This window comes from Gallinula chloropus, assembly GCF_964237585.1.
Source record: "Gallinula chloropus genome assembly, chromosome: 18".
In the NCBI taxonomy this organism is placed as follows: Eukaryota; Metazoa; Chordata; class Aves; order Gruiformes; family Rallidae; genus Gallinula; species Gallinula chloropus.
In genome coordinates this window covers 10611047-10638442 of record NC_140103.1, presented here as the reverse complement: position 1 = coordinate 10638442, position 27396 = coordinate 10611047, and the positions used below count along the sequence as shown (strand labels likewise).

General features: G+C 52.7%; 1 protein-coding gene across 1 annotated transcript in view; it reads left to right on the top strand.

Annotated features, from left to right (window-relative positions):
• The window catches only part of PNPLA7 (patatin like domain 7, lysophospholipase), a gene marked incomplete at its 5' end in the record, with an annotated part of 140736 nt that extends 115995 nt beyond the window's left edge, over window positions 1-24741 (top strand). The window contains 9 exons of the mRNA XM_084272739.1: window positions 347-463; window positions 5303-5372; window positions 7276-7392; window positions 8883-9031; window positions 10927-11079; window positions 13853-13960; window positions 19209-19293; window positions 22899-23002; window positions 23947-24741. Of these exons, the coding sequence (XP_084128865.1) occupies window positions 347-463; window positions 5303-5372; window positions 7276-7392; window positions 8883-9031; window positions 10927-11079; window positions 13853-13960; window positions 19209-19293; window positions 22899-23002; window positions 23947-24027 (984 nt within the window). The 3' untranslated portion in view covers window positions 24028-24741. The remainder of the gene's footprint in view (window positions 1-346; window positions 464-5302; window positions 5373-7275; window positions 7393-8882; window positions 9032-10926; window positions 11080-13852; window positions 13961-19208; window positions 19294-22898; window positions 23003-23946) is intronic.
• Between the last annotated feature and the right edge of the window lie 2655 nt (window positions 24742-27396).

Below are 27396 nucleotides of genomic sequence, written 5' to 3'. Positions count from 1 at the left end.
CATCAGAGGGACGTCCTGGTGTGTGGGTTGAAGGGGAGCAGTGGAGGGGAGCAGTGCAATTGCACGTTCCCCCGCTGCCTCGCCACAAACTGCCCACAGGTTTCACTGATTTTATTTCCAATTGCTGGCACCAGGCAAGGAGTTGCTGGCTGTAGCTTCTGTGGTTGCACTTCTGTCCCCTTGACAACTTTTGTACTTAAAATAGCAGTGCTGCCAGCATGTTGGCTGCAGGATCTGCAGTGTGATGTCACTTGATTTGCATACGTTAATGCACACCCGACTGCGGGTCCTGGCTTCTGGTTACCTGTGAAATGCATAGGGTTTGTTTTTTTCTTTTCCCTTTTAGGTTATGAACTCAGTGTTTAAGACTGTCCTGGACCTGACATATCCAATAACCTCAATGTTTTCTGGAGCAGCTTTCAACAAGAGCATCAACCACATCTTCAAAGATAAGCAGATAGAGGTAGGTCGCTTGGTGGCTTTACGTACAGTAAGTGATGTCACCGTGTTCCGTGGTGGCAGGGTAGCTTTGCTCCACACTACTACAAGGTGTGGGGCTGTGGGGTGACTGGGAGCACATTAGAACTGTGCATGGGATGTTACACAAATACAGGAAGGAGCCTGCTCTTTCATTTTGGGGGATTTAGAATGCACAAGGAGCGGATGATTTGTAGCCACTTCAGTTCCATCTGACAAAGGGATCCCGTGTGTGAGAGCACAGGCTGCATCGTGTGACTGGAGGAGAACTGCTGAGACTGTTTCATCCTTATTTTTCTGCACACGAGGGCTGAGAGACCTCTGGGCGCACCAGGAGAGGGTGGTGATGGGATTGGCTTTTTTTCTGGTTTATTTTTGAAGCTAGAGGTGAGTTTTTATGGACAGTCAGTTGGACACTGCCCCAAGGTCAACGCGTGTTGTTCCCTGGTTGGCATATGGTGACTTTTTGTGACTGTTGTGTGTCAGCCTGAGCTGACAGCCGCACCCTCCACCCCCATCCCTCCTCAGCACTTCATAAAGCCTGTTATCAGGGGTTGTCTGCCTGGATCCCTGTGTTTCAGGAGTGTTGGGGTACTCTTGCAGTCTTCCCTCATTTGCAGTTTTAACCAAATTATTCCTGTGCTTGGAATCGTAGAATCAGGAATCATGGAATGCTTTGGGCTGGAAGGGACCTCAAAGATCATCCAGTTCCAACCCCTGCCATGGGCAGGGACACTGCCCCCAGCCCAGGGTGCCCCAAGCCCCATCCAACCTGGCCTTGAGCCCTGCCAGGGATGGGCCTCCCACAGCCTCTCTGGACACCCTGTGCCAGGGCCTCCCCACCCTCAGAGTGAAGAATTCCTTCCTCACATCTCACCTAACCCTGTCCTCCTTCAGCTTGAGGCCATCACCCCTTGTCCTGCCCCTGCACTCCCTAGTGACCAACCTCCCTTCCATGTTCCTGTAGGACCCTTTAAGTATTGGAAGACTGCAAGTAGGTCTCCCCAGAGCCTTCTCTTCTACAGGCTGAACCAGCCCATCTCATTCCTTCCTTGTGAAAAAAGCTAATGCAGCAAATTAACACTATAAATTACTTGAAAGATGTTTATTAAAAGTAATTTAAACCATTCCCTACTTAAATGCAAGTATGAAAACAAGTGATTAATCATCACAGGGCTTAAAATAGCAGTTTGCTGTCCTGTTGCTGGAAACAAACTGGGTTTGGAGTGAGAAGTCCTTCTGAGACTGGGATTATTTTTGGGTTGCTGGTGGAGCAGCACCAGCCATGCTCTCAGCTCTGCGGTCATGCATATCCTGCAGCTCTCCAGCTCCTATCTTTGCTTCCAGCAGTGCCTGACAGGAAAACATGTGATTGTCCAAGGACTAAGCCAGCTCCTCTGCACTTGCTTTGAGGTGGCTGAGGAGCTGCCTTATGCTGAGCACGGAGACCTTGCCGGTGGTGCTGAGCACGGACGTCTCTCGGTTGACTTGGTGTGGATGGTGCATTGTGGCGTGAGGCTGCAGGACAGTGCTGGGCAGAGCTTTGGGGAGGGCTGGCTGAGAGAATAGAAGAAAATCTCCTCTGAGCTTCAGTGGAGCCAACTTCCCCGCTCTGCTCTCGCTGCTTTTGAGTTCAGCAGTCCCTGTAGGCACGTTACGATGCAGTAGGCTCCCTCCTTACATCTTGCTTACATCAGTTGTATGAACAGCTCTGACAGCAGGGAGGTTTTGTCTGAGGGAAACCCAGCTCTGCAACATGCAGCGTGCACAGCAGCATCTTTGTGTGCGTGTCCAGGGTCATGGGCTAAACCCTTTCTCAGCCTGGAAGACTTCCATCAGATAAATAAGGAGGAACATTGGGAAAGAGGTGGACTCGTGTTACCAGCACGGGTTAACCGGTTGTGTTGCCAGACAGGTGGAAATTGGAAGGTGCCACAGTGCCCAGGACAGCTTCTAAAGCAGCAGAAGCTGAACCAAGAAGCATTAAGCCTTGAGCAAGTGTTTCCTCAAAGCACTACTTCAAAGTGTCCGAACTGCAAACGTCCATCCTTTCTCAGCAGTGGGAGGGGGGCAGGAGGGGGTGGGCACTGGCCCTCCTGGCTCTATAAAAGCTCAAAATCAGGAAGAGCCAGGCCAGATGCTCTGTTTTACCCCACATGGCTGGAGGTGGCACTCCTGCACTTCCCACCTGCTCTCATCCCTCTTCTGCATCGGAGCCAGGGAGCTTGGGTTGAGCTGTTGTTCCTGACATAAAAAGGGAGGTTTACAGGGTCTCTTAAGCTTGTTCTCTCCCAACCCCCATAACGTTGGTGTCTCCTGATTCCCAGCAGTGCTGTGTGGGGTAGCCCTGGTTACCAGCAGCCCCTGTGATTGCTGCCATGAATGTCAGCCACAGGTGGTCCACAAGAGATCAGCCTGGGCAGGTTCTTCCAGGAAAACCCACAGAAACCCAGGGCAGGGAAATCCAAGGGACTTCTCGAGAGCACAGGTTACTGCTCCTGTGACATTCCCCATCCTGCTGGGAGAGCACCGGGCTCTGGAATTTTTCCCTCCCATGGCAGCAGCACAAAATGCTCTTACAAATGATCTCAGCTGAAGGCTGAGGTGTGAGGCACCAGAAAAGAGTCTTCCCAAGTCCCGTTCCAGACTCATAACGCTCCATTCCCAGAAGAAACAAAGTGATATCTGGGAAATCTTCCTGCGTCACAGGCTCAGTTTAGTCTCCTTCATGCATGTGACTGCATGAGAGGCAGTGTCAGATGGACTTCTTCCCCAGTCCCCTATTTTTGCTTCCAGTGTGGTTGCTGCACCGAGCTCTGCGATCAGCAGAACATCTTTAGCGTGGAGAGCCACCCCTAATGCTCTCCTAGTCACACTTTATTCGCCCGCCCTCCGATGGCATTCACACCAGATGGGTTGTAAGACTTGTGCAGCATCTGTTAGTCCTCCCCAGTTCCACCATCTTTGCAGAGCTGCTTATGAGATTAAACTCATTAGGGAAAAAAACTCCTCCTGGGCAGCTTGGGATTTCATACAGGGCAGTGCAGAAGCCTGGACCAGAAGTGCAGGCTGCCCAGCGAGGATGCTGATGGCTGGAGTCCGAACCCATGTGTGGTTTGAGTTTAAGGCACCCCAGAGCTGTGCTACATCCTGTGAGCAAAGCACCCAGCTGGCTGGGGGCAGGTTCACCTCTCCCTTGGATCAGCTCAGTGTCACACAGAGCTAGCAGCTGCTGCTCTCTGGGCTGGATTCAGACAGGTCCCCCCTCTCCCCCTTTGCAGCTCATTACACACCAGGGAGACGTGTCAAACCCGTCCTCTAACCAACTCCATCCCATTTCCAACTCCATTTTTTCCAGCTAGTGGGATGTGAGTGCAGGCATGGCTGGACACAAGTGAGGACACCCCCACACACCCTCCCACCCACCCCGAAGCAGGGCTTGGCTTGGTCTAGCCCCTGTGGATTAAACTTGTAAAGGATTTCTACAAACAGAATCGCCTTGCTAGCACCCTGCTCCTTGGGTAGGTTACGTACCACGCTCCTCAGGGCTGTTTCTGTAGTATCTCAAGCAACCTCTGGGGTCTTCTCAAAGATCTGCCTTGGGGGATCTGCTGTTCCCGCAGATAATGCTGACAGCTTTGTGCTCTCTGGCTCCTGGCAGCACTGGGCTCCTGCTGCCTTTGTCCCCATGAGGTACAAACTGAAGGTTGCTTAGTCGAGAGGCCATGACTCCTGGTCTTCCCTCTCTGTCCTGGGCTCTGATGTCTCAGGAACAGAGGGAAGGAAGATGCTGCCTGCTACAGTCTTATTTGGGGTTCAGTGGGAACTGAGGAGGTGTGTGCTCATCTGAGGTGACTATGATTGCAGATTTGCTCTGTGCAGGGGTCAGACACCACCTTGAGTGGAACAGTTGGGTGAAATGCAAGAACAGCCATAGTGGGTGAGAGCAGAGGTCTTTCCTTTGTGCCCTGTCTCCAGGGGAGGCCAAAAGCAGCCGGTATTTAGTGACTGGGGTGAAGGCTGCTGACAGGAAAGACAAGTGTTCCCTTCACCTTGTCCCCCAGCGATGAGCAGCTGAGGGATCTCTTCAGCTGGGAGTTACCCTCAAACCCTGAGAAGGCTGCGGGGGGACCTCATTACAGCCTTTCAGTATCGAAGGGAGCTTATAAGCAGGAGGGGATTCAACTTTTTAAAAAGATAGACAATGGCAGGACAAGGGAGAATGGATTAAAACTAAAGGAAGGAAGGTTTAGATTAGATATTAGGGGGAAGTTCTTTACAGAAAGAGTGGTGAGGGGCTGGAACAGGCTGCCCAGAGAAGTAGTGGATGCCCTGTCCCTGGAAGTGTTCAAGGCCACGTTGGATGGGGCCCTGGGCAACCTTGTGTATATTCAGGCCTGAGGTTGGTGTCCCTGCCTGTGGCAGGGGGGTTGGAGCTCTGTGATCCTTGGGGTCCCTTTCAACCCAGACCAGTCTGTGATTCTATGATGATCCCAGATAACAACAGGCAGCAGAAGGAAGGTGACTTCCTGGTGTGAGTGATGTGGCTTCCGTGCTGCTCAGTGTGCTGGGCAGCCTCCTGCAGCAATTATTCCTTGCTGTGAGAGCAGAGAGGGGCTCTGCCTGCCCTGGTTCAGTGTGAGATGCTGTATACAAACAAATTCCTGAACACAAGCACAAGGCTGAGGGGTTTCTCTCCATCTGCTCAGGTGTTTGTGTCCACAGCTCTGGCTGTGGAGCTGGTTGCCTCAGTTTGTGTTAGCCATGGGGTTTAGTTTAAGTGTAAGGTTATGGATTTAGTAAAACTGGGACCTCTCTGTTGCAGGATCTGTGGATTCCTTACTTCACGATCACAACTGACATCACTGCCTCAGCTATGAGGGTCCACAAGGACGGTGAGTGTGTAGCAGCCTTCCCACAGCAGGTTGGAAATAATGACATGAGAGCCCATGTCCCTCATTGTTCCTGGAGCTTTCCACACCTTTGAACTGGTCTTTCCTTTTGTTTCTCCCTCCTCTGGTGCTTGCTGAGTGCTGGGCTGTAGTGGTACATGGGCACAAAGAAGAAATGGGAAGAAATTCCCTGAGATGCTGTGTCACTGGTCAGCAAGGAATGGGTCTGCTGACACCATTCTGTTCCCTTAAAACATCCTGTGAAGTGCAGCCATAAATCAGAGCTAATGCGACCCAGACATTTTAAGGTCCAACTCCCACATAAATGAAGCTGTTTTCCCAATGGAGAGAGTCCTGTGCCTGGGCAGAGGCTGGGTAGGGTCCTGCTTGTGTCCTGTCCTCTGCATTTCTCTGCTGGAAGCAATAATGCCTGTTCCTGACTGAACAGAGGGGGAGGATCCGGGCTGTCTCCTCTGCGGTCAGGAGGGGGTGGCAGCCCTGTGGGACACTGCTGTAGCTTTTATCTATTTGAGGGAACAGTGCAGTGACTCAGGCTCCCCTGAAGCCCACAGACACCTGCCAGGTGGCCCAGATATTCCTGCAGGTGGCTGAAGCCTTTGCTCTCTGATGTCTGGTCCCTTGTGCTGGCGCAGGTGGGATTCCCTTCCTGCTGTTCCAGCATGGACACATCCACTACCTTGCACTGGGCTTTATTGGTCAAGGACAACCAGAGGAGCTACAGCAAGCAGCCAAAGGATCAACCTACCTTGGAGGTTTTGTATTCCCATTCTGCAGGAGGTTAAGCTGGCTGAGGTCAGGAAACTCACTCCACCCAGCTACCCATCCCTGTGGAAGGATAAAAATCGCTGGAGCGTGGTGACTGTCACCTCCAGAATTCACCAGGAGGAGAGGAAGGAGGTTCCCAGCTGCTCCAGCTGCCTGTCTTGGTTTCGCTTGTGGGATGTTGCACAAGAAGTCAGTGTTTTCCTTGGGTGGAAATTCCAACTCAACTAACACTAAAGCCCTGATCTGTCAGCACCAGCAGAAGGAGAGTGGAGGTTATCATTGGGAACAGAACTGTTAGATAGTTTTAAAAGAAGAAGGAAAAAATCAATTCCCAGTTTGCTGCTTGAAGCACCAAGTAGTTAGGGAGAAGTGACCTCCTTGGAAACACAGCGTCTTCCCAACTCAGCTGGTGCAGATGGTGAAGGAGAAATCAGTAGAGAAGAGCCATAAAACAGAACGTGTGACAGCAAAGAGATCTAATCCAGTTCCACTTGGTTAAACTCTCTATTGGCTTAAGAGAGAGTAACTCTTCCTCTCAGCACTGCTAATGGAAGGGCCCTAAGAAGAGATGAGATCGCTGCCACATATTCACACTGGTTTCACAAGTGAAGATCTTGGCCCGTTACAGAGCAGGGAAACAGGATTTGGGGGCTTCTACAGCCTGTATTTCTCAAGTTCAGCTCCTGCAAAGCCTGGGTTTGTGGATCTCTGTGGGACACAATGGCTTTAGCTGCACTTCAGCCTGCTTATTCCTTCCATCCCTTTGTGCCCAGGAGAGGCCTTTTCCTTATCAGTGTGAGCTCCACAGAGCACCACAGATGATCCCCACAGTCAGACACATGCCAAAATCTCCCTGAAGGCAATAAATAAGAGGCACAGGCTTAAACCTGCAGTGTCCAAGGCCGTGGCCTGGCTCTGTGTCTGACTCACCTTCTGTTTGTCTTAGTTCTCTTTTTCCCAGTCAGGATTATGGTACAGAAGATAATAAACTTCTTTAATAACTTCCCAAGGGTATTCTCAGGACAGGCTCCACCTCCCAAATGTTTTAATGAGCACAACTGCCTACCCTGCTGCTGTGGCAGTCACTAACACTCTGGCCATTCCCTCCCTCTTGTTGCAGGCTCTCTGTGGCGGTACATCCGTGCCAGCATGTCCCTCTCTGGGTACATGCCCCCTCTGTGTGACCCGAAGGATGGGCATCTCTTGATGGATGGAGGTTACATCAACAATCTTCCAGGTGGGTGCCTAGATCATACAATCCCAGACTGCATGAAGTGGGAAGGGACCTTCAAAGGCCATCTCGTCCCACCCCAGCAGTGAGCAGGGGCATCTTCACTAGAACATTGGAACAGGCTGCCCAAGGAGGTGGTGGGGCCACCATCCCTGGGAGGATTTAAAAGGTGTGTGGATGAAGTCCTTAAGGACATGATCTAGAGGTGGGCTGGGCAGGGTCAGGCTGTGGTTGGGCTCCATGATCTGAAGGGTCTCTCCCAACCCAGGGGATCCTGTGGTTCTATAATTGGACACAAATAGAGGGAAGGAGTCTCAGCCAGAGACGCCACATCTGAGCAGCCTGACTCATTTGCATGTTCAAGACGAACCCAGACTAGATTTTTCCAGCCGGGCTGTATTTCCCTAAAACCAGAAATGGAAGTTACACAAAGCAGCCCCCCAGGATCTGTGCCTGACACCCAGTCCATAAGGACAAGCACGAATGGCAAAACAACCCACCTTTCCCACCTGCACACCTTGGGAGAGGGCAAAGAGCACATGGGTGATGCTGGGTGGGAAAGACACAACACACCAAACGAGCCCAGCAATAGAAATCCAAGTTACAGAACAGATCTCATTTAAATAAGTGTCAAATTAAGCATCTAAATTGGCTCTTCAGAGTCTGTGGTTTTCCTACGCATAACTATTCTGGAAACTGCAACTATCTTGGACTCTGGGGGTGTGGAAGGGATCTAAATCCGCTCTGCGAGGTGCGTGTCCTTCTCTTCCCTCCCTCAGCACTTCCCTAAATCCTCGCCCGTATCTCAGGGCTGCAGCTTGTCCTTTCACTGACCTTGAAGTGGGAAGTGTTGCCTCATTTCTCTCCCACTTCCAAGTACGAATCTTTCTCTCAGATCCCAGAGCTCTCCTCCCCTCCTGCCCATGCTGGCTGGTCCCTGTGCTGCTCCTTCCCTGTATCACCTTCTGCCCCGCACTCCCGACTCCCTGTGAGGCCTCTGCCACTTCTTCTCTCTACACAGCCCCCACAGAGTTGTTTTTTCACGAGAGCTGCTGCACGAGGTAGAATTAGCGGGGGTTTAACATGCTCCTTCACACTGTAGCTCCTCTGGTGCAGCTGTGGGTCCAAGCTGTGAGCGTCCCACATCCCCTTCCCCGCTCCCTGCCCCACTGCTGCCTTGGCATTGGCTCTCATGGGTCATGGTGCTGATCTGGGTACCACATACCCTGTGAGAGATGCTCAGAGGCATCTCAACAGTGGAAACTCACCCTGAGGTTACACAGGGGCTCGCTGGGTGTGGAGTGGGCGGCGTGCTGGCATCTCTCTGGGGAAAGGGTGTCTCAGCAGAGCTCTGTGAGTGCTCATCCCTGAGCTGTTCAGGGACGCTCGCGGTAGGTACGAGGTTGGGTTAGGTGCTGCCTAACACTACATAACCCTTGGCTGAGCAGCACCAGGCTGGGCAGCACCGGTACTGAGACGACCTTCTCTCCCGCTAGCTGATGTGGCGATGTCCATGGGCGCGAAGGTGGTGATCGCCATCGATGTGGGGAGCCGGGATGAGACAGACCTCACCAACTACGGCGACTGCTTGTCTGGCTGGTGGCTGCTCTGGAAGAGGTGGAATCCGCTGGCAGAAAAAGTCAAGGTATTGCAGGCTAAATTGAAGTGGCAACTACTTCTGTGTAACGAGCAGGAAGCTTCCCCATGTTCATTTGGGTCCCAAACCTGGGGACAGACTGTGGACTTCCTCAGGTTCAAGCTGTTATTCCTGGATAGTGACAGCTGGGCAGTGTCACCACAGAAAAGGCTGTGACATGGGAGAGGGCAGAGTCCCGCTCTGGGGAGGGGATGGGAGAAGTGTCAGAGCAAAGAAACCTTTGCTCAGAGGTGTGTTAAGTTTTGATGAAGTCAAAATTCATTCATTTACCAACAGAATCACAGAACTGAAGGGGTTGGAAGGGACCTGGAGAGCTCATGGGGTCCAACCCCCCTGCCAAAGCAGCTCCTCAGCTCATATTGCACAGGGCGGCGTCCAGACGGGGCTGGAATCTCTCCAGAGATGGAGACTCCACACCCCCTGGGCAGCCTCCCAGCCTGTCCCAGGGCTCCATCACCCTCACAGTGAAGCAGTTCTTCTGCATATTGGTGCAGAAATTCCTGTGCTCCAACTTGAGGCCATCACCCCTTGTCCTGTCTCCACAGACCATTGAGAAGCAGCTGGTCATTTCCCCCTGTGTCCCACACTTCAGATATTGATAAACATTTATAAGATCCCCTCTCAGTCTTCTTTTCTCCAGGCTGAACAGCCACAGCTCCCTCAGCCTTTCCTCACAGGGGAGATGCTTCAGGCCCTTAAGCATCTTCATAGCCTCCTTTGGACTCTCTCCAGGAGATCCCTGTCTTTTTTATCCCAGGGAGCCCAGAACTGGACACAACACTCCAGAAATAGTAACTGTGCCCAAGTCAGTGTTTCTATCCTGTGTGTCCCTGAACTGTTGAGGTAGGGAAACTTTAGCTCATGCAGTAATTAACGTGACTGCTGCTGATAGATGCCAGGCTGCAGAGTATGGTTATCTTATTTTCTCTTGGTGCATGCAGTCAGACTGACTCTTACTTTTTCTTCTGCATTTCCTAAATTCTCTGGCTCTGCAGGTGTCCCCCAAGTCACTGCTGCTTATTCTTCTTCCCTCCCAACTGCAATTAACACCTATTCCTGTTGGAAGTAAAATATTAGTTTGTGCTTCCCAAAGTTGGGGTAAATGCTATAAACAGTAGGTAATGGGCTGTAATCTAAGGGGTTTATTCTCTGCAGTACCTCCTGTCCCTGGAAAGGCCTCATTTCCCAGGGAAGGGGCTATCTGGAGTGGGTGCAGCCTTGCTGTGCCTTGGTCTGCTGCTTCCAGTGCATAGAGGGAGGGTTTGGTGGGGTGAAGACCCAATGGCAGTGGGCACGGGTAAAAAACCTGATTCCTTCTGAACACCAGAAACCATTTTGTTTGACCAGAGGTGGTGAAACAGTGGCAGAGCAGAGAGACTTTAGTCTGCAGCTGTGGAGATAGAACTCAGCTAGATGTGGTCTTGGACAACCTGCCCCAGCTGACCCTGCTTGAGCCAGGAGGGTTAAACTACCCAACCTCAGGAGGTGCCTGTCAACCTCAACCGTTCTGTGAAATCTGTGTCCCGGTACCATGGATACAGTGCCCAGTTCCTGCCCTGAAGGGTCCCTGTGCCCCTCACCCCTCAGCACAGATCTCTTTAAGGTACCACTGTGTCCTGGAGTGAGAGGCTCAGTTCAACCTCAAGCTGCAGAGATGGGTTTGAGGGCAGTTCCCTTCCTCCTCTTGATGATGGAGAAGCTTTGGCAGGCTGTCCACACTGCCTGGGAAAGAGATGGAGGTGCTGATGTGTGGAGGCTTTGGCTTCTGGGGCAGGGCAGGGAAGTGACAGGTGACTTGCTTTTTCTCCATGGTGAAGACAGAATGCATTCTGAAAGGAAATTCCTGAATTAATTGTGATTGGTGTGTCTGGCCTGGTTGGCAGGTGCTGAACATGGCAGAGATCCAGACGCGGCTCGCGTACGTGTGCGGTGTGCGGCAGCTGGAGATGGTGAAGAACAGCGACTACTGCGAGTATATCCGGCCTCCCATCGACCGATACGGCACCCTGGACTTTGGGAAATTCGATGAGATCTGTGTAAGTGCATCCTGGGGCAGGCAGTTCCCCCATGGCAGTTCCCCCATGTTGCCCTTCCACAGAAGGTTTGTGGCGCTAATTAGTGCCTAAGCTGTGAGAGCAAGAGAAGAGGGGTTGGCACAGAGTGAATAATTGATGCTGAATAACGCTGTGGAATGATACCATGGCTGTGAGATTGGATTAACAGCAGAGATTGAGTTAGGAACCTTGATTAGATAATGACCTGTGAAGGGATCAGTTGCCTCCCTCCTTCCATGTCAGTCCTTGTGCAGCAGCTTGGTAAAAGCCCAGAAGTGACTGAGCTTCTTTGGGTGGTTGGGGTTTATCAGATGGTGTCGTCTCTCTCCCTTTGCTCCATAGTTTGTTCCATGAAAGATCTGAAGAAGTCTGCAGGGGAGGCCACAAATCACTGGAGGGCAACATGCTGGGACGTCTGGCGCGGTTAACGTGCTATTAATAACACGCGTCACCCGCAGTCCCTCCGCGCCTGATAGGGGGGTACCCAGGCAGCAGCTCCAAGGGCAGAGGAAGGACATTGTGCACAGGGGAGCACCAGGTTACACCTCTCTGGGATTTAGATCTGTTTGTTTACGTGCAGCCAGCATGGGAAGGACTGGCTCCAGGGAAGGACTGGCTCCAGAGGAGGACTGGCTCCAGGGAAGGACTAGCTCCAGGGGAGGACTGGATTCAGGGAAGGACTAGCTCCAGAGGAGGACTGGCTCCAGGGAAGGACTGACTCCAGGCGTGCGAGGAATAGTCTTGGTGACATAATTCTGCGTTCACAAAGCTGCCTCAGCTGCCTTGGGGTAATCACAGCAATTCTGGCTCAGTGCGTCTTGTCAAAGAAGTCATTTCACTGTCTCTTCCCTTTGCCTGCTTCAGCCCTGCAGGCAGCTTCCATCTCCAGGTGCTTTGGCACATCTTTGCTCCTCTCCCAGGCTGGAAAGAAAAATCACCCCACCACTGGTTTTCCTTTAAGCTGATCTCCTTTTCAGGTAGGAGGAGAGCCTTCAGCACCCATTAGCCTGCAGGCTGGTTGCTCTAATGCCATCCTTTAAGTATGGACCAAGCCCAGCATGCTGTTAAACCCAGCCCACTGGCACTTTGGAGAGTCCCTAGCACCAAGGAGCAGCGATTCCAACCCACCTGCCGATGATTTCCCCAATATAAATATTTCCTCAAGGATACCCAGTGCCTCGGAGCTCCTGGGCAAACAGCGCCGGCTGCCAACGGTGGAGCTAAGACATTGCTGATGAAGAACGTTCTTCACTAGATGGAGTGCCCTGGCTGCTGTGAAAACCCTGCTGAACGGGTCAGGTAGCTCATTGCAGGAACAGATAGGAAGCTGTCAAACCACCCTGCTGTCTCTGGCTAATTTGGTGTCGTTAAAGAGGTTTCAAGGTGCCAGAAAATTTCTCTCAGTGGAATAAAACTCAGGAGAAGTGCTCAGAGCTGGGACTCTGAGCAGGTTCTTGGCAGGAGATGCTGCAGGTGTGGAGGGCAGCACCCTCCTGGATTTTAATTTCCTGCAGTGTAGCTACATCACTTTTGTCCCCAGGGAAGCTTTAAACTCAAAGGAAAGAGCATTCCAGGCACTTCTTTACCGCTACAGGCTATGAAGTATTGGGGGCTTATTTCAGCTATGCAGTGGGATGTTACAGAAGACAGGAATGAGCACCTCATGTAACAGTCAGCATGTTTCACAAACAAAGATTCCCTCTTCTTGTCCAGCCCCTCCTCTGTGTCAGCCCAGAGCAGAGTGAGCTGCGTGTGGTTTCCCAGAGCTTGGGTTGTTGCAGTTATTTTACATCGACCTGACCCAGCCAGCTGTAGATCTCTGAAGTCCCTTTTCCTCCTGAGCAAGCACGTCCACCCAGCCTGAGGAGCTACAACAGATCAGGAGAGGTGGATTCCAGCCTGAGTACCTCCCATGCTTTGAACCCCAGACCAAAAACCAGAGGAGAGAGAATACCAGTGTGGCCAGGACTGCTCCAGCACCCAGAGCTGCCACGCAAGCACATGCTGCCAGTGGGAGAGCTGGAAGTAGGAGTCAGGACTCCCAACACCTGTTGCCCTGTCTTTTCATCTTGATGTTTCAACACCATTTCTGCTCCCCTGTTAGAAGAAGAGCCCAACTTGGAGCAATCAGTTCAGTTTTTCCCATTTTTTCCATGCAGATGACACAGTGCCATGTTGTTATTCCAAGCACAGATCACTTTATACTTTGAAAATAGAGGAACATGTTGTTTGTGGCTTTGGAGTTGTCCATGTGCCATCATTTCTGCTCCAGCAAGCATGGTCAGGTTGGTTTGCTGTGAGTGAGTTTGGAGCCGGCTGCCCTAAGGGGACTTTCTCTGCCAGACAAGTTTCCTTCTTGAGCCAGGAGGGAGAAGACATGAATTAATTTGTGGTGTTTCCATCCTCCAAAGAAAGAGCCGGCCCTGGAAGGGCCATATGCATCCCAGGCTTCTCTTTATATGGTGTTATTCTGTGAGCAGCCTGCTTGGAGCCCCTGCTGTAAAAATACTTGTGTCAGGTGGCACTTTTCATTGCCTACTCTGGGGTCAATGGTCACGTTAGCATTTGGACTTAAAATAGCACCTCGTTTGCTTAATAGCTCTCCTAATTCTTAGGCTGAACAGCTCAGAAGCTGAAGCTGGAAGGTAGCAAAAACGCATCCTGGTGCTGGGGTACACCTCTGATTTGCAAAAGATGGGACATAATGATTTTTTAACTACTAATTACTTTCTTTCCCCAACTTTTATTTTTCCAGGAAGTGGGATATCAGCACGGGAAAATGGTGTTTAATGTCTGGTGCAGGAGTGGAGTCCTTGACAAGATGCTAACAGACAGGCAAGAGACTTGCAAATCCAAAACTGACGTAAGTGGTTTAATGCTCTACTACTCCCCATGAGCTGCATGGTGCCCACCAGACTGCATGCTGCCCACAGACTGGGCAGGGCTGGGCAGGACAGTTGGTCACCTCAAGTCCTTATCCTGCCTGCACGTATTCATTAGAAATAGATAAGGTTGGGGAGGGAGGGAGGGATGAGGTCCTGCACTTCTCTGACTGTCTGGCACACGTGTGGGCAGTGTGCTCTGCCAGAGCCCGAGCTCTGTTGTCTGCCCTTCCATCCCTGGTACCCAACATGTGCCCGTGCAGAGATCCATCTGCATCCTCAGCTAGTGCCATGGGGTCTCTGACACCCCAGGAACTGGTGTAGTGCTCTGTCAGGCAGCTCTCCTGCTGCTGCTTCACTTTAACAGGGCATTGATACTGTGTTTGTGACCTGGAGTGGTTCGCAGCACAAACATCCTCGAGGGAAGGTGGGATGCTCACCAGTAACCAGCCTTGTAGTGGATGTGTACAGGTTTGCACCCTGCCTTGCCCTTCTTCCTTGTGAGCATCTGCAGCCTTGGAGGCACTGAACACCGCTGGCTGAGGTTCCTTCTGCACAGGGTGCTGGGGTGCTCTGAGTGTGTCCCCCACAGGTCCCTGGAGAGAGGATGGGCTGTGGTTTCAGGTGATGTCACTTGTATCTGCGTGTGGGCTGCCTCCCCAGGTAACGCTGGGAGGAGCAAGGAACCTTCCACGAATTACTCTTCCTTTGCTCTTGTGCCACAAACCTGGGCTGGTGCCTGGATATTGTTTGTGCTACTAGAAACTGCTCTGCCAGGGCGGTGGGGTTCTCCCACCAGCTGCCCAGTGCTCCTGGAGCACGTGCTGACATGGAGCTCAGCCAGTCGCTGGCTTTCAGGATGTGACTCAGCTTGTTCTTAGGTGCTTCCAGATAAGCCACACAAAACCCTGGCAGGAGGTGTGTTTTAGCCAAGAGTTAAAATCCCTGCAGAGCCACAGATTTCCTTCTTTGTTGGTTTTCCCCCCCACTCCTCCATCACTAAAGGCATCTTCTAGAGCTGTGTGTGTGAAGGGCCCCACAGAAGCTGGCAGCACTGTCGAGGAACCGGGTTCCCCTTGTTCTGCTGCCCTCAGCACATCCGAGCGGTTCACGTGCAGCCCTGTGATGGTTCATCTACAGGCTGCAGAGTGTTGCTGTGTGGGTACAGTCCCACTAGGATTTTGACTTAAAAGTGGGATAAAATTCACTTGGTGTTACAGTTTAAGGATTGAGGTTGGCTTCTGGAGTCGGTTCATCATGCAAAGGGCTGAGCTTCTTGGCAGGGAAGTTTCAGTTCTCTCCTTTTTGAGAACTTGTGTACAGGAGTGCAATGTATTGGCTTATTGTCCTTCTCCTCCTCTGAATTCCTCTGAGTTAAAACCCAAGTGCTACAAGAGGCGTCACATTTTACCCAGTAATTCAACTTGATCATCTTTTAGAGATGGGGAAATGAACAGTGACACTTGAAGTGACTGCCAGGCTGGATTAAAACTGTGTGAGCCTCAGGAAGGAAACTCAAAAGAGGGGAAAACTGTCCCTGAGGATTTGCTGCCCTGCCAGGGAAGGGTGGTAGAGCTCATTTGCTGGGAGGGAGGTGGTGTACATGGTGGGAGAGGAAGGATGGTGCTTCCAGGGGTGTCAGCACAGCAGCAAGGGTGGATGATGCCCATGTCTGAGCCCTGTTTGTCACTGGAGAGAGCCGAGCCTCCATAGAGTGCGGGTTGCTTGGTGCAGTGGGTTAGATGAATGGCCCCTGCAGCTCCAGCTGTGAGAAGGGAGCCAGGGCCACTGGTGCTGCCTCACCTGCCTGCAGGGGAATCGCCCCCAGCTGCCTGGCAGGGCAAACTGCTGTGGGAAGAGCACTGGGCTCTGTGGGAAAAATAGCTGGTGATCCAAGCAGCCTGCAGAGCCCCAAAACTCATCAGCTTGTCATTCCTTACTGGGAAGGGGAGCTGGACTAGGAGATACATCACCCTGAGCTGCGGAAGACGGGTCCCCATCCTGCATTGGGCTGGCCATAAGCTGCTTTGTGGGTGTTTGTGGGTGTTAATAGTTGTTGGGAGGAATTGAGGGAGGGAAAATCCTGGGTGTCCCAGGAATGGTTTATGTCCCATTTCATCCTCTGACTTTATCACCAACTGGTAACAAGCTCAAACACACTCACTGCTGTAAGAAATGCCTCTTTTGAAGATTTCTTTTAAAATTGCCCATTACATGGGATACAGTAACTCAGGCTGATGTTTCCCTTAAACCCTGACGTTACAGCTGAGCACCAAGCAGCAGATTGAATCTTTATTGCAATCTCCCCAGGGTTTTATGGCCCTGGAGCAGAACCATCAGCTTCATGCCATCCCCAGCCTGACAGAAGGCTCAGCTCCAGGCCGAGCTCCCCAGGACCCGCGAGATCAGCAGCTCTTCCCCTGAAAACTCCAGAGTCCAGCAAAAACCCAGATATTTTTTTTTCCTCTGACCTTTGTTTCAGTAGAATTATTCCTACAAAACAAGAAGTATTACAGGCTCCCATGGGGGTGTTTGTCTCTTTTCTTCTTCTTCATCCATTAGAGTCACTCGAGTCCTTTAGCTCTGCTTTCCCCAAGGATAACAGCTGGTATTTTTAACTTGCCTTTATTAGTGAAGGTTTTGATGCTCTATATGTTTTAGTTCTTCAGCTATTTCTGGAGCGCTCAACATCTGAGAGCGCCGAGCGCGGTTCCTTATCATCTTGTTTCCATGTCATAAGCATTGAACTTTTACTTAAAAACTCTGGATTTTTAATCACCTAGATACTTTTCCTGTGCTTTCATCATTCACTGCTGTTTATCTTGTCTCAGAAATGCAAAGACTGGAGACACAAACAACGGGAACCTTACATACAGTTCACTTGAACAACTCTTGCTATTCCCCAGCACGGAATAATGCAGCACCACTAATTGGATCTCCTCGGGGAAGTTTTGTCTACTGAAGTGTTATTCATAGTCAAAGCTAAATATAATCTAGCAGACAACAATAGTAACTGTCTTTCTCCTCTAATTTATTTAATAAAGATTGTGCTGAAGTGAATACTTTCCTCCTTGGAAAAAGGAATACAAGCAGGAAGGTTTTAGAGCAGGTTTGAGGTGAATCTGTGACACTCCTGTGCTTTGCCATGACTGATGGGAGTGGGGTTTTGGTCCTTATGCCCAGGAAGAAGAAGGGTTCAGATATTACATTCCAGTTTGCAAAGCTTCAGACCAGCATGGGAAGACACCTGGTTTCCCACAAATGCATCCCAGTCTTGGTGCAAGGACTTTGGGGTGCCCCTGCCTCAGCAAGCATCCCCCAACAGGCTTACACGGGGGATCGTTGTGTAGGGCCTGGAACAGGCTGCTCAGGGCTGTGATTGAGTCACCTTCCCTGGATGTGTTCAAAAAAAGGGTAGATGAGGTGCTCAGGGATCTGGTTTAGCTTAGGATGGGATTGGTTGGACTTGATGATCTTCAAGGTCTTTTCCAACCTTGTGATTCTGTGATTGTCTGGATGTCGGTGACCCTGATCGTTGGTCACACGTACCGTTGCCTTCTCGCTCCTCCGTGCTCACAGGCGGTGTGACAGTTCCTCTCCTGTAGCCCCTTTTGGCTGCAGGGCCACGTCCAGCCAGTCACACAGTGCCCTGACTCCCGACCCTTCCCCAGCAGTGTCCCCCTGATCCCGAGGACAGCCCAGCCGTGTCTGCACAGCCCCCATTTTTGGAGCACAGGCGATTGCCTCAGACACTGCTGCCTGCTCAGGGCCGGGGTTTGCTGGTACCCCTCGCTCAGTCGTACAGCACAGGGTGAGGGTGCAGGTGCTTCTTTCCCTGTCCTGGGGAACATCCTTCTGCAGCCGCTTCGCCAGCACCATTCAGGTCAGGTGTTTGAAATGAGACCGGACTGACTCACCCTTCTTGACAGTTCTGTAATGGTCACGCTGAGCTGCTGAGCTTCCTGACTCCTCTGTGGTTTAAAGTGTTTGTCCTAAGCTACTGCTGCTTCATTTCAAACAGGTATTTTTTTAATCCCTCCGGGCTTTCTTCTGTCCGCCGCTCCCTACCAGCGGCGTGGCCTGGATCCACACCTCGCTTTAGCATCAAAAGTTAGTTAGGGATTAAAGGTCAGCTGAGAGCAAACTGCTGTGGCTGTAACTGGCTGCTGCTGGGCCCCCCCGGGGCTGTCTGAGTCACAGTGCCCGGCTTTTGCCAGAGCAGCAAAGAATGGCTCATAAAACCCTGCGCTAGGACACGGCCCTGGCTGGAGGCACGTGGGCAGGTCTGGGCTGCCGCAGCAATTCCTGGCAGTCCCCTGCCATCTCCTCCGCATCCCACTCCTCTGGGCTGGGGTCGTTATTGTACTAATTAAAACCTCTGGTTTTAGTGAAGGTGAGAGGTGTTGAGATTTCCACCTGGTGACCTTGTGCCCGGCCCCATGGAAACGGGTAGGGCTGCTCACAGCGTGGCACATGGGAACACCACAGCAGCTCTTCAACACCAGAGTCGGGGTTCAGTAGAGGAGAAAGCGGTTCAGGCAACTTCATAAAACAGAGAACCCTCAGCCTGCTGCTTGGGTGAGGCAGAGGGAAGATAGGAAGGGTTTATTGAAGAGAAGAATTGCAGTGGGAAATATTTCTCCTTGCGTGCAGACTACGTACCTCAGGGTCTCACTCACTGTAGCACCTCTAGCTCCACAGCTTCCCAGGGTCCCCAGCTGGCTCCCAGTCACCCCAGTGCCTGGGCTGCTGCCCATCTGTCCATGGAGGCTCCCTCAGCATCGCTCCGCAGGCTCAGGGCTGGAGCACATGTCCTGGGTGCTGGGGCCCTTCTCCTGGGGCTGCACCCAGCCCAGCCAGGCCCTCAGAAAGAAACACTGCTGGAGAACAAGCAAGTGACACGAGAGCTGCCTGATGCAGTGTCCAGCCCCTCCCATTCCTGTCTTCATGGTCTTTTCTGTAGTTTGCTGAATTTTCAGTAAGGCTTCTTGCTGCACAGATGGAGGAGCCATTGGAGGCTGTGCCCCTTTGCCCTTGGGAATCCCATCCCTGCACCAGGAGAGTTGTTTTGGGAGTTACTCACTGATGACTAAAGGCTTTTGAGGGGGCAGTCATGGAGAATTTGTGTGTCCAGAGCTTTCTGTCTGTTCGGTATTATTTTTGAATGATAAAAGTGTGTGGATTTCTTTTGTGTGTGCTGATGTACTAACACATAACGCTGTGTTTCAGAACGTGACCTGCCCCACGACCTCTTTTACGGACCTGGCAGAAATCGTGTCCCGAATCGAGCCTGTGAAAGCACCTGTGGCAGACGGTGAGTCAGGGGACCTGGCCAGTGTTGGGAAGGGAGGTGAGGCACAGAAGGCTGCTCATCCTCCCATGTGCCTGGTCTAAACACCTTCTTTCTGCACCCCGTGCCATAAGCTGGGATGTCTCAGGGCTGGCTGCCGGCTCCGGGGCTGCTGAGCAAAGCCGCTGTGGTGGGCTGCCTCCCCACCCTGTCCGGAGCCTGAGCTTGCCCCAGGCCCAACGTTCTGCATCCCCCTCCTGCTCCCTCCTCCTGGAGAGGGTGGGAGTCGGATGCTCCTGCTGCAGCGAGACATCCACTGCCATGTCCTGGTGTGGACTAATCCCTGCTCCTGTTACCCTAATCTGAGTGAGACCACACATATGCCCACTCAGCAGAGCCAGGTTTCACTCCCTTGTGCTGGGCCTCACCATGGCCTCGCTCTTCTCATGGGTCCATGTCCGTTTGAGGCAGGAGGAGGCCCATTTAAAGCTTCCACTGGAGGGATTTTTTCCTGCTGTCGTGAGTAGGATCCGCAGTGACTCACTGGCTCCGTTGCTTCTCATCCGCATCTGTTCCAGGGAGCACCAGTGAGCTAATGAGGAACAGGTAACAGCTCCTGCACCTTCACATGTGAGTGCCTTGTGCCTCGGCCGTGCCCTGTCCCAAAGCTGCCTTACAGGGGGTCAGAGCTTTGCAGGCCTCAAGTCTCAGAGCGTTTCGCCCGTGCGACAGCTCTTTATAAACAGTCTCTCCCCCTCCTCCTGATTTCTTGTTCTTGCAGAGGGAAGTCTAAAGTTAGCAGCCCTCCCATCTGTGGCTGTTTGTAGAGATGTCCCTGTGGTAATTTGAAATGCTAATTGCAATCATATGCCTTATGAAGAAAATATTAATCAAATGTGGTTGAAACAGCCATTGTGAATAAGAGCAAAGAGTTCACCTAACGTGGTTGTTGGAGGCGTAGGCATCGAGACCGGCTGTGGTTTAACTGGTGTACTGGGATGGATCCTCCTCCCTCGCATGGTTTCTGCTGAGAGTTTCTCTGAACGTGGTGATGCTTTAGTTAATGGGGGGTGTGGAGCTCAGACAGAGGGTGGCTGCTCCCAGCGTGGCCCCCCGGCTGCTGGACTCTTCCTCGTACGTGCTGGTGAGCTTTGGATGTGTCTGCTGGTGGTCTGACGGTGTGAATGCTGCTGTCCCACCTAAGTAAGAAGACACATGGTGCTGGCTGTGAACCGGGGAGGTGAAACCTCTCTTTCTCCCTGGAAATCCCTTCCCGAGTGAGATCTGGGACTGCAGGGATGCAGAAAGCCTCAGTCTGGGGCAGGAATGATGTCAGGAATGTTCAAAAGACATAAAACGGCAGCACTGGCGTTGGGATTGACTGGGAGAAGGATGGTGTCAGTCCATGGGTGACGGGCCCTGACAGGACACCAGAGGAAAGGCAGGCAGGGCTTGTCTTCTCTGCTCTTCAGCAAACAGACAGCAATGAGATGGAAAAGGGGAGACTGTCCCTGAGGAGGGGGCTGGGCAGAGCCCTGTGCTGGAGCTGGGGTTTTCTGTCTTGGTTTGGCTGTAATTGCGTGTTCCACAGTCATGGCAGGGCCAGGGGAGCACAGGCACTGTCAGAGGGTGGCTCAGCCCCATCGCTGGGCACGCTCCCACTCAAAAGAGTCTGACATCGTGCTGGCTCTTCCGTGGGTCACCTCTCTGTCTTGCTGCCCAGGGAGCCCTTTCATCAGAAGGCACTAGTGCCCCTGAGTTGTGATGAACCCCCCATTTATCTCCAGGCAGTGCTACCGAAGCAGAAATCCTCCTGGCACCCAGCACTGATTCTCTTCAGGCACCGTGCTGCCTGCAGAGATCAAGTGTAAGTGAAAGACATGCTGAAAGCTCCCAAATCGCTGATCTTTGGCACAAGACATGTGACCCCCCTGCTGGGACACGCTCCCTGCCCTGACTCTGAGCTTGGGCACCTCTCCACATGTTGGCTCCTCCTTGCTGGCTCATTTTCCAGGTGCCGTGTTTGGGTGTTGGTGTGTTGAGCAGGGCAACAAGGCTGTGGTCCTGCTTGATGCTTCTGGGAGTTTTTGGAGTGTGAAGGAGCCCCTTAAGCCCCAGCAGGAGGCAGGTGCTGGAGACAACCGCTGGGGACCACAGGACCTCCATCCCTCCTTCCCCCTCCAGCACCCAGTGTCGCTGTGTGAAGGATGTGAGGACACCCCGCTCTTGGGTTGTAGTATCCATGTGAGGACCTGTTGAGTGCTGCGGCGTGCCTGGAACATCAAGGAGTTTGGTTTTGGTGGCAGTGAGCTTTATGGGAGCCATAAACTGCTGTAGGTGTGTCTGCTGCTGGCTGGATCAGCTTCTAGCTTCCCTGGTGCATTTTTTCAGACAACCGTAGTGATTTCAGTCTTAAGCCGACGATAATTCTCTGATCCGCATTAAAACCAAACCCTTAACATTAAAATATAAAGATAAAAAAGACCAAATGTCTTTAATCCTAATGTTCTAGCAGTTGGTTGTAGTTACCACGTCAGAAGAAAATGCTGTAGAACAGACTGTGCTGTTGTCTTCAGCACGGAGCAGATGCTATTGACTGTTCCCACAAGGAATACTTAACCAAGAAGCCGCTTGAAACAGAAGCCATCCTCTTCATCAGTGGGCTGAAGCCCAGGTATTGCTCCAGCAGCTCGAAGCACACCTGAATTAACTCATGAACGTGGGGGAAATCCTGGTGTCCCACAGGAATAACTCCCTGCTGTCCTGATGCCCTAACTTGTGTTCTGAAAAGCTGCAAAGTCACAAACTGTGTGGAGGGATGGAAGGGAAGGAAAAGGAAGGTGGCTGTCTGCCACTGGGTTTTGCTGCCTGTGGGCCTTGGTTTGGGGCTGCTGATGGGTGTCTGCCCCAGTGCAGCTCACCCAGTGACGAGCGAGGGTCGGTGCTGTTGGCCAGTGACTCTGACATGGGCCCACGGTGGTCTCCAGGTGCCAGAAGAGGCATCGACTCTGCACAGATGGGTCTCGTTCCTTGGGAGGACATTTTGGTGCTGGGTGTGTGTCCTGCTGGGACAGGCTGCCCAGGGGACGTGGAGTCTCCTTCTCTGGAGAGATTCCACACCCGTCTGGACGCCGCCCTGTGCGACCTGTCCTAGCGACTCTGCTTTGGCAGGGGGTTGGACTCAATGAGCTCTGGAGGTGCCTTCCAACCTCTACAGCTCTGTGAGTCTGTGGTTCTGTGACTGCCCTGCCTCTATCTGCACAGCTCCTGAGCTTCCCTTAGTTAAGGCAATGCGCTGTGCTGACCAGCAGGAGATTGTTCCCTCTGGAAAGGAGGGTCCCCTGCAGACCGGAGGGCTGGGTGGCTGGTTCCCAATGGAATAACCCTGCAGTGTGTTGTCCCTGCTCTAGGCTCTTCAGATTCTGGGGTGCTCCAGGATGCTGGCTCACAGGCAGGACATGGTTTATTTTGCAGGGGCTGCGTTTAAATAGCCCTGGCTCACGGAGCTGCCGAGCTGACCAGCCACACTCCCCCTGTGCCGTGCTCAGCAGAGGCAGCCATCGGTCCTCATCCCATTTTCTCTGCTGGATTGCTGGTTAAATCTGGTGTTTTCTCTCTCCTCTCTTCAGACGAGTCAGATTACCAGACTGAGTATGAGGAAGAAGTTCTGGACAACCAGAAGGACGATTATATCAATTTTGTAAGAAACCAGGAGGAAGAAGACTCCGACTCGGTACGAACCACCCTGGAAGCAGTGGGTGCCTGTGTGGGTGCTGACCCCATGTGAGTGGTGTGAGGTGGAGCTGTCAGGAAGGACACAGAGAGCTGCACCTGGAAGGGCTGTGCAGGATAGGTTTGCTTTTTGTGTAGTACAGACAGGAGACATCACTCATTCACCCAGTTCGGTGCTGCTGTGTGTGGCAAAAGCCTCTCCCACCACTCAGGGGTTTGCCCGTGGTGGGGGGGTCGGGGCTGGGGAACGTAGGGCAGTAGGAGAGGCTGAGCAAGTGAAGAGAGGATCTGGCTGCTCTCTGCAGCTGCCTGCTGCTGGCTGGGGAAGAGATGGCACTAGAGGTGCCTGGCAGAAAGAGGTGACACAGCTTGTGCTAAAGGAAACGCTCACAGCGTGCAGGAGAAAACAGTTCCCAGTAAAGGTGGCTGAGAACTGGAAACTGTCCTTGCAGGTACCTGAAAACCAACTAGATGCCCCAGAGAATCAGAGCTGGTGTTAGACCCAGCCCTGCTTAGAGCAGAAAACTCTGTCACACCCCCCAGAGCTCCCTTCTGCCCGTGTCATTTGATTCTGTGGGGCCTCAGGAGACCCTGTGCTGCAGGGCCAGGCTCCACAAGAAGCAAAGCCCTGGAGGGTCACACCCCCCCTGCTCTTACTCTGGCCAGAGCAGCCACCTGTGTAAGAGGTAGAGCTGCCCATTGTTTTGGACAGGAGCAGTTTGGGAGGGCGCCAGTGGGCAGCTGCCCATGTGAGGGGGTAAGATGGGTTCGTGTTTGGGTGAGGAGCTGGAGTGATGGCATGAAGATCTTGTTTGCTGGGCTGATCTCTGGTGGGTAATGGCTGGTGGGCAGAGAAAGGGTGGAGGGGAAGAGGACAGATTTTATCCAGCTCAGAGAAGATGTTGAGGAATGAATTTGTGCTTGCTTGCTTTTTTTCTCCTCCAGGATGAGGACATGCAGATCAGGAAACGCAGGAATGTCCCCACTGTGGACAGCCAGGCAAGGAGCACAGGAGAGCCAGGCTAGCACTCGAAGAGTCTGACCTTGCTGGCTGAGAGCTACGTCCCCTTCATTGTTATTTATTAAATATTTTAAAAAACCAAAACATCCAGTTGAAATGAAGTAAGCTTTCCTCCTTCTGCAGGCAGGGGCTGGGGCACTCAGCTGCCAGCACTGGGCACAAGCATCTGCATCGTGCCCAAGCCCCCAGAGCTCCCAGGAAGGGCGGCTGGTGGGGGCCGTTAGGAGCAGCCAGTATGAGCAGCCGGGTATTAATCACGCTGAGACTGGCAGGGGGGAATGCAAGAGTAAATCCTGCCTTGATTTCTCACTGCTCTGTGTTGTAGTCACTGTTTTTCCTGTGAAGGCCCCAAGAATGATGGGATGTTCTCCTGCCACGTGCTGAAAAGGCTCCAAGCAGCAGCACTGGAAAGAGGGAGGGTTTTGTGGGTGGCAGCAGCAGCGTTGTTTTCCTTTCACATGGATTAGGTAGCGGTGTAATTAACTCCTTGGTGACTTTCAGCCATGTACTTGGGAGTGGGGCTCTGGCAGGAGCACATCTGAGAGTGCTTCACTTGAAATCTCAACCTAAGAAATTGATTGATGTGGGTGCTAGCTATAGAGCCATACCTTCAGCTGTGGCAGAACATTACTGACAGACCATGGAGCTGACACTTGCTGGGCACTCTGGAATCACTCCCTGGGGGGACTGGCCCTGCGAAATAAAGTTGTTTTGCTGGATTGAAATGTCTGTGTGGTTCTTTGGGTCCCAGAAAGAGAAGGTTGTCAGCAGCTGAGAGCCCAGCTTGACTCTGCACACACAGACCTGCAAAGCAACAGGATTCCTACCCTGGCAGGAGTCACTCGGTGTGTTGCCAGCACCTCCCGTGCTCTTCCCCCCGAGGGCTGCAGCGGTCGATGTGAGTTGGACCGTGTTCAGATGTCCCCCGGTGCTTGCTGCTCTTGTCTCACATCTATCATCGCTGGTAGCTCCACCTGCCTGGAAGATCAAGCTTATTCTTGCTTTGTGTAAACTCTTCTGCTCAGTACCAGCTCTCGGTGCTGTTGCCTTGAGGGGACTTGTCATCAGGCCGGAGCACTGAAGATGCTCCTCGAAGCTGCCTCCTTGCTGTGCTGTCCTGCCCCGGTGATGTGAAGCTGGTGGTGATGCCTCCAGGGCTGAGAGGTAAGAAATGTGTTTGGTGGCACCACTGTGGACTGTGGGGGTTGAAAACGCTGGGAAGTGTGAGGTGTTACTCTGCATTTACCCTCCTCCTGTGGCACTGGCTTTCCTTCTCCATGGGCCCTGCTTTGCATGTCCCCGTCACAGCCATGAACGTGCAGCCGTTCCCAGTGAGGCTGTTCCTCTCACACAATATTGTACTTTCAAGTGTTGCAGCCTCAGGTCAGTGTTTTGTTTGTAGGACTCCAGTCGGACCCCACGAGACCACCCAGCCAGGCTGCTCCTCCAACAAACCCCAGGCCCATCCAGAAGCAAAGGGAGTGACCGGAGACCTTCCCCTGCCAGCATCATCCAGAGCTTTGATGCAGATGTTGGTTAGTGCAGTTGGACAGGAAATGTTGTGGTTGCTGAAGGTTGCTCCTTGCTATTGAAATTAGTTCATTCTTCCCAACAACACTTTAAAAAGGCTCTTGAGGTGGAGCAGCTGGCTTCTGTGAAGGCTACTGAGCTGCAGAGATTTACTGTGAGATTGGTCAAGGGTGGTGGTGGTGACTGTTACGGGGAGCGCTGGGGTGAGTGTCAGTGTCAGCTCGGGCAGAGCTGGGAGGAGACACCGCCTGCTGCACCAGTGCAGGTGGAGCGTTGTTTGTCTGAGGGGGAGAGCAAACCAGATGTGAGTCCCTCCAAGGCCTATTTGCTGGTGGTTGCAGCACAGGAACCTTTCCCTGGGAATCAGAGAGGAGGGTTGGAGTACAGACTAACCCTGGAGATGACTGAGGGTCTCTGGTTGCCCTTACCAAGCCCACCCTGTGCCTTCAAAGGACGCATTTAAAACCCAAAGTGGCTTCAGCAGGGGTCAGCTCAAGCCTCCCGACTGGGGATGGATGTTTGTCAGACCCCCACATAGTGCTGCCCGTGGCAGGGACTGATTCTTCTGGGTCCTGCTGCCCCAGCTGAGCTGTCTGGGGCCGGATGGGCACTGCAGGTTGTTCTCCAGGAAGATGAGGGGCTCTGTCAGCCTGAAGCCAGCATTGTTGTGTCACTCTGTGCTGCTCCTGTTCGAACAGGAAATCACTTTTCAAGGTGTTTGTTCTCCCAGCAACTGGACTCGCTCCTCTGCACTTGTGGCTGCAGAGGCTAAAAGAACACAGAAGAGCAGGCTTCTGGGTGAGCTAATTAGAGCCCCTGTACTCTCTTTGTGCCCTGTTCCGTGGGGAAACAGCACTTAGTTCAGACCTACAACAGCAGAAGATAAACCTTTGCTGGGAGACTGAAAGTCTCTTCTAAATAATTGACCAGGACGTTCCTCCCGCGCTGCCCGTAGCTCAGCCCTGCCCATTGAACAAGCTTTTCTTCCATGCAGAGGAATGTGAAACAATCATTGTACAACTTTAAAAGCAAAACTGGTTTTCCAGCTCACTTCACTGCTGGCTGTGGTCCTGGTCAGGCAGCGCATGGTCCTGTGGGTGGTTCAGCCCCCTCCTGCACAGGGACATCCCAGGGGCCCTGCACTCGCATGGGCAGGTCTGTGCTCAGAGGTTTTAAGCAGCCCCTGCCCGCTCAGACACCCAACCCTGACCCGTGGCTGGCGTGGGGTCACCCAGACTCCACATCCACCATCCCCTGGCTGCCTTGCTAGGGAGGAGCAGGAGAGGGGTAGGCAGGGTCCAAGTCTGCCTGCTTGGCTGGCCTGGCCTGGCCTGGCCTGTGCCGCTGCCCTGCCAGTGGCTGCCGGTGCAGTGGGTGCTGATCCTGGCTGGAAACCGCCTGCTCCCCCTGTGATGGCTTCAGGGGTGTCTGACATCTCCAAAAGGTAAAGACTGACCAGAAGCTGGACACATTTGGCCTTGCTGGAGGAGGCAAAACAACGGCTGAGGCCTGAAGGTTTCACCTCTGGGGAAGAGGACATGGAGCTTGTTCCCACAGCAGCCTGACCAGCCGACACCAACCATGAGGTGCAGGATCAGAGCACAGTCCTGAGGAACCAGTGCCCTGAGCAGTAGCTGCAGTGGAAAAGGATCCCCTCAAGGCCTTTGACTTGATGTGTCTGATGGGTGCTGACTGCTGGGGTGACTCTGAGAGTGAGCCCCATGATGGATTCGCAGCAATGGGTCAAGCACCAGCCTGACTTGGTGCAGCCACTGTGGAGACACGGGGTGGGAAGTGCCCACAGGCGCAGCCGGTGCTTCCCCAGGGCTCTGCCAGTGATCGCA